This window comes from Neolamprologus brichardi, chromosome 23 (assembly GCF_056152115.1).
Source record: "Neolamprologus brichardi isolate AB-2024 chromosome 23, ASM5615211v1, whole genome shotgun sequence".
Lineage (NCBI taxonomy): Eukaryota > Metazoa > Chordata > Actinopteri > Cichliformes > Cichlidae > Neolamprologus > Neolamprologus brichardi.
In genome coordinates, this window is record NC_142125.1 from 5,014,859 (window position 1) to 5,037,186 (window position 22,328).

General features: G+C 37.7%; 3 protein-coding genes across 3 annotated transcripts; all 3 read right to left on the minus strand.

Moving 5' to 3' along the window:
• Nucleotides 1-1,212: 1,212 nt before the first annotated feature.
• Nucleotides 1,213-2,509, minus strand: LOC102782065 (duodenase-1-like). Its single transcript, XM_006800405.2, has 5 exons — nucleotides 2,452-2,509; nucleotides 2,184-2,331; nucleotides 1,954-2,086; nucleotides 1,562-1,816; nucleotides 1,213-1,451 (listed from the first exon to the last, which is right to left on the minus strand). The coding sequence occupies exons 1-5, from the start codon at nucleotides 2,507-2,509 to the stop codon at nucleotides 1,287-1,289; spliced, it is 759 nt and encodes a 252-aa protein (XP_006800468.2). The 3' UTR covers nucleotides 1,213-1,286.
• Nucleotides 2,510-8,360: 5,851 nt separating this feature from the next.
• LOC102782368 (granzyme-like protein 1) lies at nucleotides 8,361-10,054 on the minus strand. Its single transcript, XM_087835925.1, has 5 exons — nucleotides 9,997-10,054; nucleotides 9,774-9,921; nucleotides 9,554-9,695; nucleotides 8,675-8,938; nucleotides 8,361-8,584 (listed from the first exon to the last, which is right to left on the minus strand). Exons 1-5 carry the CDS (start codon nucleotides 10,052-10,054, stop codon nucleotides 8,417-8,419), a joined length of 780 nt encoding a protein of 259 aa, XP_087692051.1. The 3' UTR covers nucleotides 8,361-8,416.
• A 3,233-nt stretch (nucleotides 10,055-13,287) lies between these two features.
• On the minus strand, nucleotides 13,288-14,721 carry LOC148095975 (mast cell protease 1A-like). Its single transcript, XM_087835899.1, has 5 exons — nucleotides 14,538-14,721; nucleotides 14,317-14,467; nucleotides 14,097-14,232; nucleotides 13,660-13,923; nucleotides 13,288-13,584 (listed from the first exon to the last, which is right to left on the minus strand). The coding sequence occupies exons 1-5, from the start codon at nucleotides 14,719-14,721 to the stop codon at nucleotides 13,420-13,422; spliced, it is 900 nt and encodes a 299-aa protein (XP_087692025.1). The 3' UTR covers nucleotides 13,288-13,419.
• Between the last annotated feature and the right edge of the window lie 7,607 nt (nucleotides 14,722-22,328).

The following is a 22,328-nucleotide window of genomic DNA, read 5'->3' on the forward strand; positions in this document are numbered from 1 at the left end:
GAATTGTCACATATTTATTAATAGTTACAAGTTCCCTTCAAGTAAAGATTCAGAAACAATTTGAAATAAGTTGCAGTTCACACAGTATGAACTTAGGTTTGTAACAATTCTGAAACTGAAATGTCTGCATATATCACACCGCGGTTCCATCTTTCCAGATCAAGCCACCCATGTGAAGTGTTGAAAGTCTGCAAGTGGGGTAAACGAAATCTTTGCAGATTGTTCATGTGACAGCTGAGCTGGAAATGAAGTTGTGATCATTAGTTTGCACATAATCATCATGGGTATGAATGTAATTTTGGGCTTTTAATAATTTCTTTGAACTTTCTTTCTTTTTTTTCTTTTTAAACTTTTAGGAATTTTGGAAACCAGATTTTGGTGTACAATTTTGAATGCATTGTGGAATTTCTCTAATCCACTTAGAGTGAAATTGTTATATAGAGGCTTAAATATATACATATCCTCACTTAAATCTTTTAATAAGTGGTGGTGAAGGTTCTACAATGTCTTAATTTGACAAGGTGCAGAGCTATTCTTGCTAGGTCCTCATAACAATGTCCAAGAAACTAAGATTTACACAAATTGAGCCATTTCTAAACAAGCAGATTATCAGTTTAAACAATTAGTACAATTTACTCTGGTTTGTCACCACGAGGAAGACCCAAACATCTTCCAAGCCCTCAGGAAACAGGAAATTGGTTAGAATATTAAATACTAATCATGAACCAGCCAGACTCAACCCTGCTATGACCTAAAAACGGCTGAAGCACCAGTTTCACTGTCAATGCCCTCTTTAACCCCTGAGTATAGCACTATGAATGACACATAAATGATGCTTTTGCACCTTTCATCTTTGTATGCGATAAGCACCAGTATGATTGTCCTTTATGTGTTATTGGATAATCTCAGATCAGTTTGATGTTGAAAGGAGGATAGCGATGTGAAATAAAAACTCCCCTCAAATATCTTAAACATAAAGTAACAAGCCTGTATGGAATAGAAAGAAGAAAGTACAGAAATGTGTGTAAAAATGCACAATAAAGAGTAAAATGTTGCCAGAGAAATAAATAAATAAAGTATAGATCCTTAAAATTTCTACTAAAGGAGGAAACAGTGGCGGTACAATAAATATGAAACAAAACAGATCTAAAATACAACAATTCAAGGGCTAACGACTGTAGAACATGAGTAAATAGAAATAAAAACCAAAGCTAAAAACCCAGGGATCATGACAGAGAGCAACATTTTTATTTTTGCTTCTACTGTAGCAATGCAAAAATACATTTTTAGGAAGGTTTTGTAGTTGCCAGAACTTTGTTGATCCATTGAAGATATTTTGAGATGTCCGTATAGACATTGGGCACATCTGGGTAGTTACAGTTGCGATATTTGTTGAAAGAAACAATACCAACAGCTAAACCGTTGCACACCAGAGGACCACCAGAATCCCCCTGTGAGGAAGGAGGATTTTCAGTTTTCATTTCATATTTAATTTAGGTTGTTCAGCTATTTGTCAACAGGAAACAAGTAGACATAGACAATGAAAGGACAGAAGCCATACCTGACAGAATCCTTTGTCTGTGCCGTATCCACCTGCACAGATAACATTGACAGGAAGACCGGGCCATTGTTCCCTACAGACTTCTGGGTTAATGACGGACACGTTCACCACTCTCAGGTCATCGACATTTTCACCACCAGTTCTATTTCTTCCCCAACCAGCCACCTGGCACACTTCATCCGCTTTTACGTTCATTTCAGCACATGGAAGTTGAATTATTTGTACTTTGCAGCCTAGTTGAGCTTTCCTAGACAGCTGTAGACACACAACAGCAGAAAGTAAAAATTAGAAATGTCTATTTTTCTAGTACATTTGTAGTATTTATGTAATCTAACTAAATAAACCATAAATTACATCACCTTTAATGGTTGTTTGTGTAAATATATACTTACTTTAAGGAGCATGATGTCCTTGCCCAGCCAAACATCATTAAAATTGCTGGGTTTGAATTTCTTTTCGACGATTATTTTTATATCACTGCCCTGCTGGAGATTGTGGTTGCCAATAACAACGTGTGTGATGTTCCTGAACAAGTAATCATTGAGATGTGGTGAATATGTTTAAGAAAACGATTTTAATGGCACGCATCGGAGACTGCCTCACAAGAAAACAGATTACTTACACAGTGTCACAGTGTGCAGCGGTTACAACAAAGTCCTCCGTGACAAGAAATCCTCCACATACATGACCCTTGCTGCTCTGTACAGAAGCCATATACAACATTGATTTATCTGGCGCTTTTTTACCATGTATGATGTCAGTTCCATATCCTGCAAAAAATGGAAAATAAAGTAAGCCAAAACACTGTAAATGTCACATTAACACGCTCTTATAATTCTCAAATGACACACTGATAAATGGGCGGAGAATAATATTAATGCCATTCTTACCTAGTTGTCCCAGACATGTCAGAACATAGACCAGCAGAAATGCATGCAGACTTTCCATGTTGCCACTGAAACAGCCTCCGGGGGTGTCAAGGAGACCCTTTTATATAGCAGCAGTTTGCAGTGTTGTCAAGTATGATTATCATCGTTCTTATTTTGACTTATAACCACATCCTTCATTCGGTGTATGTGTGCCCTTCATTTGGAGCCTTGGTGTTATCGTGCTTATCATAACTGCACAGTACCTCATCAGTCTTAACCACACTGGTTATTTTATGAGTTTTACGTTATCACTGTCTCACGGACTCCTTCATTATGAATTGTTCTTTACGTCACCTTCTGCCCCCTGATTTGATTCATTCTGTGTCTTTTTAGACCTCCTCTTCTTCTATAATCACGAATCAAGTCAGATTGATTTTATCAGTAAAAACAGACCCATATGGAAAAGATATATAGAAATCTTATAAAGTTTGTATCTGTCTTGTGTGAAACTTGTATGAAAAGCATACATGAGTGAGAACACATATAAGATCCCTTGAAAAATTATATAATGAAATACAAAAATTTATGTTTTGGATACTTACTAAAACAATATATGAAAGTAATGAGAAAGTGGCCACTTTCATGAGTAAATCATATAAGTTTTTACTATTTTTTTTCCATATGGGGACATTTTAATTCTTTTATAAAAACCAAATTCTGTCATAATGATCGATTGGTTGTTCTCTCTGAATTACTTTCTTTCCTTTTCTTGCCTTACTTTGTTCTTACTAGGCTACCGTAGACCTGCTTCTCTTCAGTAAGTAAGTGTTTTATGAGTGGTTTACAGTGTTGGGGAGTAACGGAATACATGTACCGCCGTTACGTATTTAAAATACAAAATATGAGTAACTGTATTCCGTTACAGTTACCGTTTAAAAAGGTGGTATTCAGAATACAGTTACTTTGTTGAAATAAATGGATTACACGGCGGTACTTTCCTGTTTCATATTGTCGCGGGTCAGGACTGTTTGGGTTTTGTTTGACAGCTACGCTCTGTTGTTCCAGGCGGCAGCGTTATGGTTGCCATGGTTACAGGGTGACTCTCTCTCTCTCTGCGTGTTTCCTGGGTGAGAGAGCGCCTGTTGTTGTTGTGCTAAGCTAATAGGCAGAATGCTACAGGTATAGCTCTAAAGAATGTAGCATCATAGGCAGTGTAGTCCGTGCTGCTGGGAGAATGGACTGCCATACCCGTTATGTGTCTGTGAGCGAGGGAGGGAGAAAACGGAAAAGTACGAGCTGTCATCGAGCAAAAACGGGAGCTGGAAGCATGTAAATATAATAATAACCACTGCAGCCAAGAAGAGTGCCTGACGAGCCCAGTTGTAAGTAAGCTATTAAGACTCGACTGTACACCGTGTTCGTGTTTTCCTCCAAAAACAATAAGTTCCGTTGGAGCAGCCTTTCAACGCCTCTCTCTGTCTCTCGCTAGCAAAGTTGACCCAGACAACAAAGTAAAGCTAGTTTTCGGCTACGAGCCCGACACAGAACCCACCGTATTAGCCAGAGGTCCCTTTACTACGGTTCGGAGCCGCGGACCTTCAGTAACAGTAATAAATCACAGCAATAGTACATTCACGTAGTTGTAAACAGCATGATAATATATTAAGTAATCCAAAGTATTCAGAATACGTTACTCTCATTGAGTAACGTAACGGAATACGTTACAGAATACATTTTGGGGCATGTATTCTGTATTCTGTAATGGAATACATTTTAAAAGTAACCTTCCCAACACTGGTGGTTTATATGTCATTGATATTGCTGAATGTAATGTGTTCCCCAAAGTAAGTTACGGTTAATCACATAACGTTTTTAAGCAACGCACTAATGTAAATGTTGAATAGTACCTGGACTCACTTTTTTCCTCTACTTGAGCACTCACAGCACTTTAAACAACATACCTCATTCACCCATTCATTCATGCAGGCACTTTCTTTTCTATGCTCAAGTGCTGTTTACACTCTGAATACATCTGAGAGTAACTTGGGCCTAGTATCTTGCCCAAGCGTATTTGGCATGCAGCGTGCTATTATATTAAATTCCGTAATTCACTAAATTCAGTAATCACATTACTGTTACAATGATGTAAGTTCTGGCATTGCAAAGATTCTGAACTTACGGGCATGAATGTCGAATGGAAAGATATCTTTTTTTTAATGCACACTTGCACTGCAATCACAGTGAAGCTATTCTGAGGTGACTACACCTGTAGTATCACTTCTTGTAAGACAAGCTTTTCGTGCCCTCTTTTCCAGGCAAACTTAGATATCAGATTAGATGGTGACAGTTTGAAACCCACGGATACAAGAGCGGTACAGCTGCAGTTCTATTTTTTTAATCTCAGCCTTTGAACACTGTTTTCGAAACCTTATACCCTTTTGAATACTGCTGACCAACAATTCATAAATGAATAACACAAAGGACACACAGCTATTTTTTATGTAGCTCAAAGCTCACTGAAAAACTTTACATTCACTGTGACGAAGTATAACTGAACCACAGAAACCACAGATAACAAATTTCATGTAGAACGTCAATGTTCTCAATATCACCGTGATGAAAGTGAAATATAAAAATATAAGCTTACTGCTGAATAGTAGTAAGGGGGAACACATTAATATATTTACATGTTTGTATGTTATGTTATGTCCTAAGTAAATTTAAAGATTTAACATTTTTCACTCCAGTAATTTGTGCTAATATGAAAGAGAGCCACCTCTTCTGACTTTAGTGACTTCAGAGTGACTTTGTGTTGACCTCACATGTCACAAAGCCACTGGAGAGATTGGTTCTCATCAGTTCACAAGTGAAACATGTTCATGACCCCCTTCAGTTTGCCTATGATGGCATTATTTACATGCTGTGGCACTCTCACTCTCAGACAGGTGATATTGGTGACATTGTGAGAGAAAGTGCTCTAGATGGAAGTCACCACTCCAACTATGTCCTAGATTTCTAGTAATCTGTCAGAGAAACATTAGTTTGATCTTCTGGTTAATGAAGTTTTACACTACCTCACATTATAAACCCTTTATTATGGGCCTCTGACATGAGGGGCCAAGACAAAAAATCTGGAAATACTTTGTTTGTTTGGTGACCTGGATGAACTGCTTCAGACAGGAAGAGCATGGTGATGATTGCGTGATATAAGATAAGGTGTCTTATACCATGGTCTGCAAAGCTTGAAACACTTTCATAGCATTATCTGACAAGAATGTGATGAGTTCAGCAAAAGTTGTTAGATCAAAGCTGTTGTTTTTCTTTTTGCTCCACTTGTCTTTGGTTCCCTTTTACGCTGCTACAACTAGATGACTAAGAGAAACCACAGCGTCAGTCTTCAGGTTTTACCACCTTTGCTTTTGCATGTGTTATGGTGGCATGTGCAAGTAATTTCTTAATTCCTGACTGCCAGCAGTGTGTGTGTGTTTGTATGTGTGTGGTGTGAAGATGTTAGTGTGGTTGTTTGTTAAATGGGAAAGAAATATTAAAAGAGGCAAAATGAAATTTGTGAATCAGAGATTTTCCAGAAAATTTTCCGCACGATATGCACAAAGAAGACAGATTTTGGAAGCCTGAAAAAAAACAACCTATCTATTATTTTATATATTTATTGTACAGTTCTCAGTCTATCAGTATGTTATTTACCATAGTAATATAGTAAATGTGATGCAACTGACAGATACTTAATCTATTATCTATATCTATATCTCTAATTCTCCATTTATATGATTTTCTGTTCTCTGATACTTTTACTGCATTGTTTAATTAATTTGAATCCATGTTAGGTCTCCTTCTCTAGGTTTTTATGCATGCTACTACATGTGCAGTTGCACCAAAAAACCCAAAACAAAAAAGCATTGTTCTGTAATGCAGATATGTGATGTACAACCACAGTTGTACATAATCAAAAAAGCAGAAAGCCAAGCAGAGAGGACCTCATATTTTACCCATATTTTATTCACAATAGAGCACAAAAATATACAAAATGTTTCAACTGAGAAAATGCACCAGTTTGAGAAAAAGAAAATGTCATTTTGAATTTTATGGCAAATATTTCCATTAGCAAAAGAGTGTGTGGAGGTCATAATTATTTATCTAATTATTAGCAACAGCAGACTAACAAGATGTTAACAGTACCTTTATATAAAAGGTTGTAAATTGTCTGTGAAAGAAAAACAATCTAGGTGCTTAATTTTGGTGGTGGACATCTTACAATAATGAAGCAGTCATCTTATTGCCCTTGAAAGCTATAAAGCTATCCACCCAAGCTATTTTCTTCTTATTAAATGCATGCTGTTGTAACTGTCTTTAGTTAAGAGGAAGAAATCAATCTACACCTGCAGTTTATCACTGGGCTGTGTAAAAACACAAAACAGTACAGAAGCCCCAGTTTATACCCAGAAACCTCTTTCTGTAAGCTCTTCTGTAACCTCTCACCACCCTGATCTCAGACCAAATACACACATTTCTTGTTTATCACTCAAACGTTCTGGTAAAACACTGCCCCCTAGTGGTGAAAATGGGAGTTAAATTGTCCAAAATCTCACTGCAAGAGCAAACTGATGCCATCGTGGTGCCATAAAATGTCTGTTTCAATTTTCAGTGTTTTCATCCATTATTACTGTGTTTTCCTCCATTACACTGATATCTCTTCAAGCAATGGGTAACTGGTCGATCTAGGAAGTCACTTAAATTAGCTGTTTAAGGAAGGTTTCACACCTTAGAGCTGAACTTCATTACACAATGCCATACCTGTTCCATTTAAGGGTGGCATTATGCTTGAGTGAAGGGTTAGCAAGAAGGGGCTTTGCTCCAACCCTGCCTTACACCCTTATATGTGAGGTTTGCATGTTCTCTCTGTACCTGCGTGGTTTTCCTCCCAGAGTCAAAAAGACAGCAGTATTAGATCATAGATGTGAAGTAGATAAAGTGCTCGAAGTGTATAAAATAAAGCGCTGTGTGACTATATGGTTCTCTTACTTTTTAAACAACATAATAAAGAATAAGGCACTGACTATAATTTCACATCCATCCAAGTGGCATCCAGGAATGATAAAATAAATGATTTAGTTATGGACAGCCAGAGTTGTGTACCTGAGATGACCATATAAGGGATGTTTCCTCTCGATGACATCATAAACCTCCAAGGGTAGAAATAATCTGAAATGAAGTGCGTGGAGGAATCTGAGGCCTGAACTTTGGGCTCCAAAAGATTATTTGGATACAAAATGACTTTTGTTTACTACGAGGCTCACTATTGACACATTATATCCACATATTCACATTCACACATTATATTTTATTTGAAATTGAACTGGTGTCTGGATTTTGGTTTCTTTTTCATAAATAACAGCATTCGCATTATAAACTGATGTAAAATAAAATGTGCAAAAAGTCTACTAAATACAGGAAATTAGTCCTTATTATCAAAATTTTGTGAAGTCACTTGACCTCCCAATAGCCACGTACAATTCTGATGTCAAACAAAACTATAAATTTTTTAAAAATGTATTTGTTCTGATGGCATTTTTATCTCATGATATGGATTGAGGAGTTTGTGCCTTGGTGAAGTGCCTGTCCATGTTTCCAGTATCGGGCAGGCTTTAGTAAAATTAGATGAAATCGCCCTGGATATGACTGTTTATGAGCATTCTGACTTGTCAGTGGATCTTAGTTCTCATTAGTTTATGTAATACAACCAACGAACCACAGGAAAACCTCCTTTGACTTTTTTCATACATGATACTAACTTGTGCACTTCAAAGCTACTATGTCACTGATCTATTTGTAAGCTTGACATTGAAAGAGTCATCATCAGTTTTTTAAAAAGGCCCTTTAATGTTAGATATTGCAGAATTTATTGAAGCTCACATATCACTTGCCTAACAGTCTTACAATACACCCGCAATAACATGGAAAATATTTTTTACCCTTTGCATTTTTTTTTCTTGAGAATATCTGTGATCCAAGGAAGAAATTGTGATATGTCTGTATAGACGTTTGGGACATCTGGATATTTACAGCCATTGCCGTTGTTAAAGGAAACAATGCCAACAGCCAACTTGTTACATACGAGAGGCCCACCAGAATCACCCTGTGAGGAAGAAATATTAATTATTAATTTGTTTTTGTTTGATAATTTTGATGTTTAAACTATGTTTGATCATTCATATGAAAATAATACCTGACAGATTCCACTGTTTGCTTTGTATCCACCGGCGCAAATAACATTTTTTAGAGTTCTCCCCCACAGCTTCTGACACTTGTCCTTGTTAATGATGGGAACATTTAGCACTTGCAGCTCATTCACATAACCAGATTTACCAGGTTCTGTGGGCCCCCATCCAGCTACACTGCAGATCTTGTTTTCCTTCAGGTTTAGTTTTTGAATTGGAAGTGGAATTAGCTTAATTGGTTTTTTGTCACCCAGGGAAACTTTCTTAGACAGCTGGAAAGATAAAATCAAAAACCTCAGAAAATAAATGATTAAAATTGATATCAGTTATGAAGATGTCAAATTTGTGTGCATTTAAAGTTCTCCAGTATTTGTCTTTGCATGTCTCTCAAACAATGATAGTGCATGCACAAATGTGGGTAGGCAAATTATTCTAAAATACTATTATTATCGTCTTTGTATTTAGATGTATTAATATATCTAATAATGCGTGACACGTATATTATTGTTACAGCAAATTAAGAAAAGGTGCTTGTTTGTTTTGTTGTGGAACAAGAAGTAATTTCATGTATTATTATTGTTGCTGTTGTTTTTACCTATAGGTAAAAACAACAGCAACAATACTACAATCAAATGTGCTTTGATTGGTTGAAGCTTAAACAAAATCATGTAATTGGTGATTGATCATGTGGTTTGACAATAAATGCTGGCCGAAAGTGACAGAAAATGTTTAGGTTTTTTGTTGTTCTTTTAATTATGTTTCTTTTATTTATTCATTTATTTTTATTTTATACTTTCCTCCCTGTATTAACTATTTTAATTATTGATTGATTCATAAGAATGTCTGATATCCTTTGAGAAGCTGAGGCTGAATAGATGAATACTTACTTTGAGGAGCATGATGTCATTCCCATTTGCAACTTCCTTGAAGGCAGGGTGTTTGCACATCATTTTTACTCCATATCTCATTTTCTTATTTGCCTTCTTGAGGTCATGGGTGCCCAGAACAACACTTAAGGATTTAAGCTTCCTACATGAATAATGAATGAGAAACCAAAATAATTATTTATATTTAGATGAATGTGCCACGCTTTTGGTGGTTACTCACTTAACAGCACAATGCGCAGCAGTCATTACAAAGTCTTCACTGACAAGGAATCCTCCACATGTGTGTATTTTGTTGTTTTGTACTGATGCCATATACTGCATGAACTTTTCCTCAGCCTTTTTGCCATTTATGATTTCACTTCCCAGTGCTGAAAATAAATGAAGAAAAACTGAGAGAAATATAGTTTTTGCATAACTTTAAGAAAAATATTTTGCAATCTTACCATTTTGTATGAGGCATGTCACAGCTGTGAATAGAAGACACTTCTGTAGAGCGTGCATGATGCGTGGAAGTCAAGTAAAATGTCGTTGTTTAGGGGGGGCAGTTTGTCTGCTTTATGCATCACCTTGCAATGTTTCTGTGGCTTTCATCAACACTTCCTATCAGTCACTCCTCCCACATCAATCATCTATCTCCACTAAACATGTGATTTCTTTATTTTTTCTCTTAAATGAACTTGAACTAACTAATTAACTAATTGAACCAAATTAGTTTAAATGTAATGAATTATAAATGTAATGAATTTTTAATTTATATCAATATATATATATATATATTTCGTAAAACCAAGCAAAGGTGTGAAACACCAAAGAGCACCAAAACCTGTGAAAAACTGTGAGTCATTGAAACCACTTTTTCCAGCTACACCTTCACAGTCACATGTCAGATGTTAAAGTAGTGTTTCTACAGTATGCCACTGTTAAAATACATGAAAACATCAAATAAGTGTATGTATAGAAATACTCTCACTGTACACAGTGTTTTTAAATACTAAATCCATATATTTATAAAAACACTACAAATTTATACAAGTCTTACTACACGATTCCTCTTCTCATATCTAGCAGAGGGCAACAGTTTTCAAGTCAAATCTAGTGGCTTTATTGTGATTTCAACCATGTGCAGTGGTGCAGTACACAGTGAAGTGAGACAACGTTCCTCCAAGACCATGGTGCTATATATAATCATATAATACATAACAGAGAATCAACACAGCACTACATAAAGTGAAAGTGTGCAAAAATTGCACAAAAAACAAAGAAAGACAGTGCAACACCAGACAGAACAGAAGACACAAGAGGGTGCAGACACAACAGTGCAACAGAAAAGTGCAACAGTGACAGTTGATTCAATAAGTCTTTTAACATTACTACAGTATGCTCTCTCTATCAAGCCTCTTTCCTGTTATTTCCTGCTAGTATATTACATTTGAATGTGTAGTTGCTTCTAGAAGTTTGAGATGAACTTCAAAAATGGACACATAGTGCAGTAAGTACACATATTGGAGATTTAGTTATTTATTATTTATTTATTTCACTTCCTAGTGCCCAAGAAGAAATGTAGAAAATTTGAGGGAGAATATTTTCACAACATATTTTGAAATCTTACATTTTTTTATAAAGCATGTCATAGCCTGAAGAGAAGAAGAGAAGAGCCGAAACTTCCTCAGAGTGTGCATGACGCATAGAAGTCAAGTAAAATGTAATCGTTTTAAGGGGGGCAGTTTTCCTGTTTTATGCATCACCTTGCAATCTGTAAGCGGTTTTCATTTAACACTTCCTATCTTTCTCTCCTCTCAAAATTTTGTTGCGCATTTATCTCCTCTAAATGCACACATGTCTGCATATGTGTGTGTGTTGAAGGTGTGAAACATGTCTTAGCATCAAAAATCATCATCATTTTTACGATCGAAGATGTTAGTGTAGTGACAGTATCTTACTGTTGAATTTGACCAGCATGAAGAAACAATGTGCAATGACAATAAAGTTGAATTCTAAACTATGTTTTCTAAAATAAAATATATACATAGGTTGCTGTCACGGCGAGTGGAGTGAGCCGCGTGGAGATGATGAAGGAGGATCCAATAGCAGGCAGTCGTAAAGGTGTGAATGTGATTTATTGAAAACCAAGCACGGGGAGAAAAAGGCAAACGAAGATAAACTAACTATACTGGGACAACTAAACTACTGAACACGAACATGAATGAGAGCGAGCAGAAGCAGATGATGGTTGACAGCAGGGAAACACACAGATGAAGCAGGGTGGATACACAGATGGACCAGCAACTACAAAGACAGAAGACGTGACTATACACACAGAGAAACACAGGGAGATTACACACAGGTGGGGACACAGCTGGGAGTAATCAACAAGACGAGACAGAGGTAAAACTGAACACACTCACATGAGACGCAGACCTTCACAATAAAACAGGAAACAAGAGATCACTACACGAGGACGCAGACAGGACACAGAACTAAACTCACACAAAACATGAGAACAAAAACCCTAAACCAGAATCACAGTAATATCACAAATAATCAAAACACCAGACAACCCCAAAACACTCCAACATGCAAAATAAACCAAAACATAAGGAACTCAAAATACTGGGTCAAAACTGACCCAGAACCGTGACAGGTTGCTGTCTTGATGCGTACTCAATTTTCCAGGTTAAGAAATCCTAAAAAGTCATTAACATGCAGATTGTCATGTCCATTGATCAATGGCCATTAATACCATTGATGGAGCGTTGGGCAGTCACAGCATTGTAAGATGCTCAAAGATGATCTATCACCATCTGACAAGGCTGTCATTGCCCAACCCTCTGCAGCAGAGTTGCCTGTATACTATTGCTTTATCCCAATTCAGGGTCTGCAGCCTTAAAGGCCGCATTTTAAGGCCGATTACGTCACAGCGACGCGACGAAGGCTGTCCCAATTCGAAGGCTGCTCGAAATGCGGCCCTCAAATGCTCCTTAATTTCCCTGAATTTTAAGGACGTGGCGGTGTAGACTTCGTGGCCCAACATATCCCAGAATGCATAGCGTGGCGGTGGGCGTGGATAATTTTGCTGAAAAAAAAAACGGCGGAGTGGAATAACGAAGAACATTAAAACATTCCTGTTGGCCAAATGTCAGCAAAGTTATGTGACATTAGTGACGTTTGTACTAACTTGGTTTTACAGCCTTTACTTTAAAATATACGCCGTTCAATAGCTGAGCTTAATCAGAGAATGATCAAAGCTCATGTAGAAACAAACAAACAAATGAACAAAAGATTTTCTCCTTCATTTCTGTCAAACAAAGCTGTATGAAACGTTTCCAGCTGTTAGTATCATGGTTGCTAGGCAACCTGGGCAGCGCAACGGAGGCTAGACCGTCCCATTTCACAAGCCTCGCACTTCCGGCCTTAGCGGTCTTTAAGTACGCGGCCCTTGAGGATCGTTGAGGCTGCGTACTTTAAGGCCGCAGACCCTGAATTGGGATACGAGTTCCTCTGCTCTTTGACCATCACAGGGAGCATACTCTGATTTTTGGTGGAAAGCCTCTGTCCTAAGGACACGAACAGATAAAGCACAGCAAAAATAGACACATAGTATTGCACATAATGCAGTTTTAATTATATATTTATTCTCTTTTACATCTGCTGTAATTCACTGATGAGTTTCATATTATGTTTAAAGCTCTGTCTGGAGTGATTTAAAAATGCTCCCCACTATCTCTAAAGATCACAAAAATAATTGTTTTATTTGGATATTTAAAAAAATAGCAGTAATCAGCTGTCTCATTCTGTAGTTATGGATATTGCAAATGACGGAGCTTTTATTATTAATTATGTCAACATCCACAATATAATTCAAACATTTAGCAAGTCTTTTTGCTGAGAATGTCTTTAATCCAGGGCAGGAATTTTGAAATGTCTGTATAGACGTTGGGGACATCAGGATAGTCACATTTTTTGCCGTTGTTAAAGGAAACAATTCCAACTGCCATCTTCTTGTCACATACCAGAGGGCCCCCAGAATCACCCTGTGAGAAAAAAATATCTTTATTTGATTTTGTTTAACAATTATGATGTTTACACTATAGTTAATATAAAAATACCTGACAGATTCCTTTATTTTTGTAGTATCCTCCTGCGCAGATAACATTATCAGGAATATTATTTTGCCAAATCCTCTTACACTTCTCCAGGTTAATGATGGGAACATCCACCACTTGCATGCTATCAACAGTTTCACCACCACTTTTTGTGGCTCCCCATCCAGCTACTGTGCAGGTTTTGTTTTCTTTTAGGTTTATTTGTTGAGTTGGAAGTTGAATTGGCTTAATTGGTCTTTTTTTGTCCAGGTAAACTTTCTCAGACAGCTGGAGACAAAAAAAAAAAAAAGAAAAGAAATACATAAAATCAAAAATCAAATTTTCTGATTACTCAGTGCTGATGAATTGAGATCTCCAAATATATCATACATATCATATTAACATATAATACTGTAATAAATGAGTTGATGAATACTGATGTTAAACAGTTATTTACTTACTTTGAGAAGCATGATATCATTTCCAGATTTAACATTCTTGTAAGAAGGATGCTTGCACTTCTTTTTTATTTGATATACCATGGTCTTCTCAGCTTTCTTGAGATTGTGGGTGCCCAGAACAACATTTCTAGGTTTCCTGCATTGATAATAATTAAGAAGTCTGCAGAAATATTCATATTTAGGTCATGAACAGATTCCTTGTAGGATCTTGGTAACTTACCAATCATCACAGTGTGCAGCAGTCAATACAAAGTCTTCACTGACAAGGAATCCTCCACATACGTGCCTTATCCTGTCTTGCACTGATGCCATATACAGCATTGAACTCTTCTTGGTTTTTTTACCTTTTATGATTTCACTCCCCTTTGCTGCTGAAACGGGAAAAAAAAGAACAATTATCTCACACGTTTTAAAAAAACAGATAAGATACTGAAATCTTACCATTTTGTTGGAGACAAATCATTGCTAGGAAGAGCAGAAGCAGTTGCAGAGTGTGCATTGTGCCTGAGAAATGCAGTTGTTTAGGGGGGCAGACGACTACTTTATGCATCACCTTGCAGTCTGTCTGTAGTCTGTGGTAACAACACATCCTGTGTATCTGTCTTCTCAAACTTTTGTCAGACATTTATCATTACAGTCTTTTTTTTTTTTTAGATTCTTTTTGTGGTTTTTATTTTGATCTTTAAAGGGCAATCCTATACCCTCAATATTAACTGAACTTACATTAAATTAATTAAAAAGTATTCCAATTTTCTCTTTGTCATTTTTTCTAGCAGCATGAAAAATCACACCTTTAAAACTGTGAAACGTACACGAGCTGATGATTTTTTCTTTTCCAGCAACAGCTTTGCAATTACGCGAGTTAAAGAGGTCTAGCTGTTTAAAATGTTACTGTTTAGTTTGATTCAAATAAGTGATTCTAATTATGCTGATTACTATTGTGAGTGATGCAGACTTAATGCAAACACATACACACTGCACTTGATAGAGTGCTTTCAGTTGCTAAAAATGTAAATTAATAAATATGTCACACATTTTTACATTTTATGTCAGATGTTTTATTACATTTTTCCTCTTCCCATAGTGTTGTTGCTCAATATGTCATGATATGTTGCAGAGGGCAGCAGAGGTCTCTATAAGGCTTTTAGAGAGGCTTATAGGGAACTGTAAAAGTGGACAGATAGAGCAGCAGGTCAGCAACCATCAGAAGGTTGCTGGCTCAATCTTCGGGGTTTTCATCAACAGGACTTCCTTCCTTTCTATTTCTTTTCCTTACACATTCATTTATTTATGACTCTTTTTATGGTTTTATTTTGCACTTTAAAGGGAACTCTGGACTTCTCACTACCAAGTGAACTGATGTTTAATGAGGTGTAAAAGAATGCCAGTGCAACTGCTCTCCTTTTTTCTAGTTTTCTGTAGCTGTGAGAAACATCACACTTTGAAAAACTGTGAAAACTAAATGAGTCACTAAAATCAGTTTCCAGCCACACCTTTGCACAGATGTTAAACTAGTTAAACTAGTTTGTCTTTTCAAAACGTGGTGCAAAATTCAAATAAAAGTAAGTACAGTAAGTAAAAGTCATATAGTTTACTGCAATTTCATTCATGTGTAGTGCTGTCAAGCAAATACACATACAGAGATATGTTATATACACACACTGAAATATTTACACTGCACCTTATCAATCAATATACATCACAAATCAGTCTTATTACATATACTTATTAAGCTTGTTCTTCCAATATCTGCAAACCATCAGATGTCATATTCTACATGTGTACAGCTCAACTGTTGCCTAATACATCATCATTTTGAGCATAAAAAAGTTCATAGGTCACTAAGCTTTTGAGCTGCTCTGCTCTCTGACCATCAGAGGGAGCCATGCATCCATCACTATAAAAGTGATGGATGTAAAGTCACAAATGGAGACGCTCTTCTTAACACAAGCTGTGTTCGTCTGTCTTTTATGAAAAAAAAAAAAGCAGGAATCAAGTTATCCCATTGCAGTTATGAACAAATGTTAATAATTTCTTATTGATTTATTGATTTATTTTGATTTTAAATGTCATTATTCAACGTTTGCCAGAAAATATGAGACAGCTCTGACACTGAAACATTAAATAACTGAGGATATCTAGATTTACTTACCGTCTCCATTCATATTATTAATATTATAATCCTGAATGGTTCACTTTTGGATGTGTGTGTATGTCTCTTACTGGCACTTCGATAGTGGAAGGCGTCTGTCCTCACTAGCTATTAAACCAACTGTATTATGAATAGGCACAAGAATGTAAAAAGGGACACATAGTCATCATATGTGACGCACTGGTTTCTTTTATGCAATGTTCAAAGCTTAACAGAGCGGGACTGATTTGTCGTTGTCTTTGGTATTTTCAGACATGCCAGTTGAAACTCCCAGTTGTCCGAAAGGTCAGAGTCCCCATTTACTCTCATTTCAATGCAAAAAATTGGCCTCTAAGCCAATTTATCTCTTTATAAAAAAGTAGTATGGAGAGTCTTTTTTTACATTTTGGAAGTAAGGGCCGTGGTAGCTTTGATTGATAGGTGTCCCAGCGGCCTGTCTCTGCTAATTCCGTGTCCAAAAACCTCTTAATGTCACTTCTGACTCTATTTGTATTATAGTCTAATAAACATTCATACTACAGGATACAGAAAAATGTCATTTTTTTGCATTAATCCTCAGTAAGATTTGACTGGAAGATTGTTTCTCTGCAGATGTTGGATGCAGCATCCTTAGGTTTTTCCAGCCAGTGTCAAATTCTCGCCGCAACTATAATGATTAAAGGCCTTTACACATCACGATCGCTGCGTGACACAACATGTGGGTTTTTAATCCAACACCAACCTCAGCTGGTTTATTTTAAACATTTTCGCTGCAGAAAGCAACGACATTTTGATATTGTGCATAAATGTCATTAAAGGACGCCTGTTAATCTTTGAAGTTGGAAAAAAAATCCCACAGTGCTGAAGAAATATCGCCATGCGTACAGTGACAAAACACAGAGGCTGTCTAGTTTCACTGGCATGAAGAATTTCTTCACACACGGCACGAATTGAGCAGTAGGGTGGATAGGTTTGGCACAGTGCAAACTTTGCATGAAGTGACTGACTTTGGTCTTTTCCCTTTACTAACAGCCAAAGACAACCTCACGATGTTGACTGGGACTCAACCCAACATGTGGCCTGCCTAAGCTGACCAAACTATGTAGAAGGTTCCCCTTTAGCCTTTTTTTTTCTTGTTTATTATCACCTTTTCATTTGTGATCTTTCTCTAATAATGGTACAACTCATGTTCTTTAAGCAAATAAAAATCCACCCAGTGTTACTAAATGTCTATACAGGAGACGTTTGTGTACAGTCATTCAGTGCACAACAATAGCCAAAATATGAGAACCATTCATCCAAACAACTGGACACTGTACTTCCAAGATCAGCTGTTGAGGAACGCAAAGGAAAGACAGATGCTAACACGTGTATACATACAGTGAAGTTCTACTGGACTGTGTTATTGTGAAATGTATTTCTGATATTCTTTTTATGTTTGTAAATATCCAGAACATTAGCTAGACTTTCAGTGTAATGCAGTCCAGGACAAAATTATTACAAAGTACAAACTATGAGCACATAAACAAAGGGAGCTGACATGTTGGATTGCATTAGACTAAACAGGTTTACCCAATAGCATGACTGCTGAGTGCACTGCTTTTTGTTTAGTCTTTTAGCATGTCTACTGCAAATATACAGTATCACTGCTGCTTACAGTTAAAAGCCTGGTAAAGCTATGAGAGCTATTTAAGGCTTAAGGTACATATCTAGTTCTTAAAGGCCTTAAAATTATTTAAATACAACTTCATATAAACAACAACATGATACATCATTATTTAGGCATTATTTATTTAACAAAAACTATTCAAAAAGCAGAAAAACTAAGTAGACTCCATTATTCAATGTCTTGGAACAACCTTTAGTGACAATAACTTGAATTAATTATTTTCTATATGACTTTATAAGTCGTTCACACCATAGTGGAGGCATTTTGGGCCGCTCTTTCTCACTATGTTGCTTCATTTCATTGTGGTTTGCAGGATTTCGTTGCAAATCTCAGATGCACAGCTACCGTATCTTAAGGTCTGGACAGGTGAGATTGAGGTCAAATATATGGACCGCTGCAGCATCTTGATTCTTTCCTTTTTTAGCCATTATGTTGTAGAGTTTTGCTGCTGTGGTCTGCATCATTGTTTTGGCCAAACCTGTCACACAGATGGCTTCACATTTGATTCTAGAATACTTTGGTATCAAGAGGAGCCCAATAACTGCAAGGTGTCAAAGTCCTGTGGCTGCAAAACAAACCAAACTCATCAGCCCTCCACCACCGTGGATGACAGCTGGTATTGGTGTCGTGCTGATTTTCTGTGCAGTGTGCATTATGGCCAGATTTCCACACTGTTCCAAAAATCTCACGGTTTGTTCAGATAGAACTTGGACATTATCGTATTGACATGCTAACTGAGGCTCGTGAGTCTAAGAGGTTTGTCTTGTACTCTTGTTTATTTGTTTGTTTGTTTTTTTGCAGTTTCTGTGAGCATTGCACAGTCTGAACTTGGAATGAATTTGCTAGGACATCCACTCCTGGGAAGACTGGCATGCATCTTGAATGTTTTGCATTTGTGAATAATCATTATCACTGTGGAACCGTGGCCTTTAAATAGCCTGGAAATTGACTGAATGGCAGCAACAGTAACTTCTTTAATTTTGCACCAGTCCAGCAATCTGCCAAAGCTCAAAATTCCTGCTTTTATAGAAGTGGTCAGGCTACAGATGATCAGTTAATCAGTCAAAATTGAAAGCAGGTATACATTCTTTTTACCCTCATAAACCTTTGAGAAGTAAATAATATTAATAGCACCAAGCAGATAATTAGTTAAAGCTGCCATAAAAACCTGTTGCACTGGAAACACGTAGCTAGAATCTGTGATTTAAAAGATACTTGTCAGTAAGAAAAGATCGCAAATTAATAAACATATTTTTTCATTTTAATTTTTTATTTGTGCTTGGCAGCCTCTGCAGTAATACAAAAGCTGTACTGATCGGTTGTGGTGAAGAGAGCTAAGCATGAAAGCGAAGTTTTCGATTTACCTGTCATTTCTTGTTCCCATCCTCACCTATGGTCGTGAGGTCTAGATAGTGACCAAAAGAATAAGTATGTGTATACAAGTGGTGGTAATTTTTTTGATCATCCTGTCTCTGGGCTCTCTCCCAGAGACAGGATGAGGTGCTTGGTTATTTGAGAGGTTCTGAGCAGAGCTGCTATTCCTTCCCATCGAAAGAAGCCAGTTGAGGTGACTGACTAGGTTCCTGCTGGTTGCAAGGTGTTTCGGGCATGTGCTACTGGGAGCAGGCCCCAGGGAAGACCCAAGACTTGCTGCAGAGATCATATCTCTCAGCTGGCTTGGGAACAACTTGTCTTGCTCAGACTGCTGCCTGTGCATAATTTATGTTATTTTTATAGTCACCTAAAAAAATCTGTGACCCCCATTTGCCCCATGGATGGTGGAACTATTATCCAGAAAGATATTACTCCCAACAGGATGGAGCTATTTCATCATAGGCAAATGTTGATAACCCCGAAAAAGTTTGTAGTGATATGCAGCGACATTTCCTTTCAAGGGGAACAGTGAACCCAAAACATATGAGAAATGTCCTTTAGAGCAAAACAGAGCCACCTGACCCCCTCACTGAATGTGTGGCAAAGTGTTGTTGTCACTTCTGTGTAGCTCTCAGCAAGAAATCACTACTGTTACTGGTATTTCTAGCCTTTAATATGTTCTTTTACAGGGATCAACTCTGCTGTCACACAATCGTCTTTCCATCCATCTCCTCACAACATCCCCTGGTGTCTGGCAGGGCTGCAGATATTCAAAGAATGCCTGACATGGCGTTTGGCCAGTCAGCACCACATACCTTTGGATGGCATGGCAGGGCTTAAGGGGAAATGTGGCGCATATGCCACTCAGCAGCCCTGTCTAAAGTCTACTAAGTGGCTTCAAACATGAACACTAATCCAGTCAGTGATGAGAAGGCCTCAGTCTGATAGTCGCGTAGCAGACTGCCAAGTCTGTCAAAGCACACTCTCAGGTTCAAACAGAACACAATGGAGAAAAACTCTGAAGTTCAAAGGGAATTGCAGCAGCTTTAATGAAACTGTATTTCCTTTGCAGGTATTTGTGTGTGATGAATCAATTTGTTCTTGCTTTTCCTCCTTTTTATGAAATGTTTATTTCCAAAAGGTGATTCAGGACAGAGAACTCTGTCTTTGCTCTCTCTTTGTGCAAATAAATGGGACTACACATGTACACAGCAAGAGAGAGAGAGATGCAGATACTAATATAGATGTATTTACAGATATGTGCATTGCTAATCCATGCACTCATACCTAAAGTACTACATTGAGAAACATGTATACAAAACTGAATTAGCATTTTGAAAAGAGCAAAAGGCCTTTGCAGAAATATGCAAAAAGTTTTCCACGTCCTGTCTTAGAGATAACAGCAACAGCAGCACTGCGACATATTTAGTATTTCCAGAGTGCTGAAATTTTGGGTGAAGGAGGATTTTCACATATACGTATTGTGCAGATGTGAGCTGGTTAAAAATGGAAGGACCAACTGCAGCTGTCAAAGAGTGCTGATCTCTGCTAGCTATCTATCTATACACTTTCTCTATTTCTGCCCCTTTACATCTCTTTATTGATCTTTTATGCTAGAATTCACCTTGAAATGTCCGTATATTTTTACGTGTGTGTCGTGGCCACAAATCACGTGCATATAGATGAATAGGCGCTGTGATCTCATAAATTTGTTCATACAAACAGTGTATACATAATAACCATACACACATGCAAACATGTTCAAAAACTCACATGCACGCTCATCTGTCGTCCACCCTTCAGTCCATCTATTCAGCTTTATAACTTGGGCTGTTTTTGTAACAAAACAAGCCCTAATCCTAAATTCAGGGAGCTGTGAATGTGCCTCAACAAATGGCAGACAAATGAGAAGGATTAGTGAGGGCCTGTGAAAGAGTGAAAGGTTTGCCATTGATCTACGGTGGTCCTGTTCTCTTTCAGGGCCACTCGGTTTGAAAACCCCACTGAGTAAGAGCATACAGGGCCACTCCAGAGCCCCCTAGGCCACCGAGAGACACACAACAGCCACAATTAGTCTCAGGAGCTGTAATGGCAATTCAATAAGCGCTTTAAAATTGTGCCTTAGTCTGTCTGCCACCCCCCAACCCCTCCCACTTCTCCCATTTTCGTCTACATACATAAGATTGGTATTAAGAAGGGCTCTTTTTTTTTTTCTCTTTCCCACCCACCACAGTTCTTTTCAGTCGCTGTGAGAGAAAATGACCACACAGGGTTTCAAAGGTTCTAGAGGCTGTGGTTTGTTGTCGCTGAAGCAGCATGACTTGTGCCCCTGTAGATTTTGGCTGAGGCCCTCAAAATGGGCTTCTATTATTACTTTTTTCTGTCAGTCAGCTGCAAATTTATTTTGTTGCCTACAAAGTTACCTTCTCTATGAACATTAATTGTGTTGGGTCATGCAGAATCCCATCTATTTGTTATGTTTTTCCTGATGTGAAGACATACCCTACCATGATATAAGTATACAGATATTTCCATCAAACTCAAAATGTGAACCTTCTGAGGCCTTTCCAAAAACATGAACACATTACCTGCTGTGCAGCTTACCATGTGCTGTCTTTAGATACTTGTGCAACAACATCAGTGCGTGACTCACTCCCTCAGTCCTCTTGCTTATGCGGGTTAGATCAAACACAGCCCAAACACCTGTGTTAGTGACATCAGCACGTCACTGCAGAGGAGGAGCCGAGGATGTGTTCTGGATGGCTGTCATTTGCATTCTCCTGAGGTCTTTCTCTTTGGGACATTCCTTGTTGATTTTGCACAGTGTTTAGGTTTTTCCTTTTGCTTCATGATCAAAGGCCAAAGCTTTTGATCGGGACTTCCAAAGGCTCCCCTCTTGTTTTGCTGGCGAGCACGCTGACAGGACAGTGGTGGAGCAATGATAATTACAGCTCCCATTTGCTGTCCGTGGAACTGGCACCAACAGCCAGTCGCACCCTCAGGCCAAGGAGAAAGAGATTCTTGGACGGTTTAAGGAAGAAAGAGGAGAGGTAGAGCG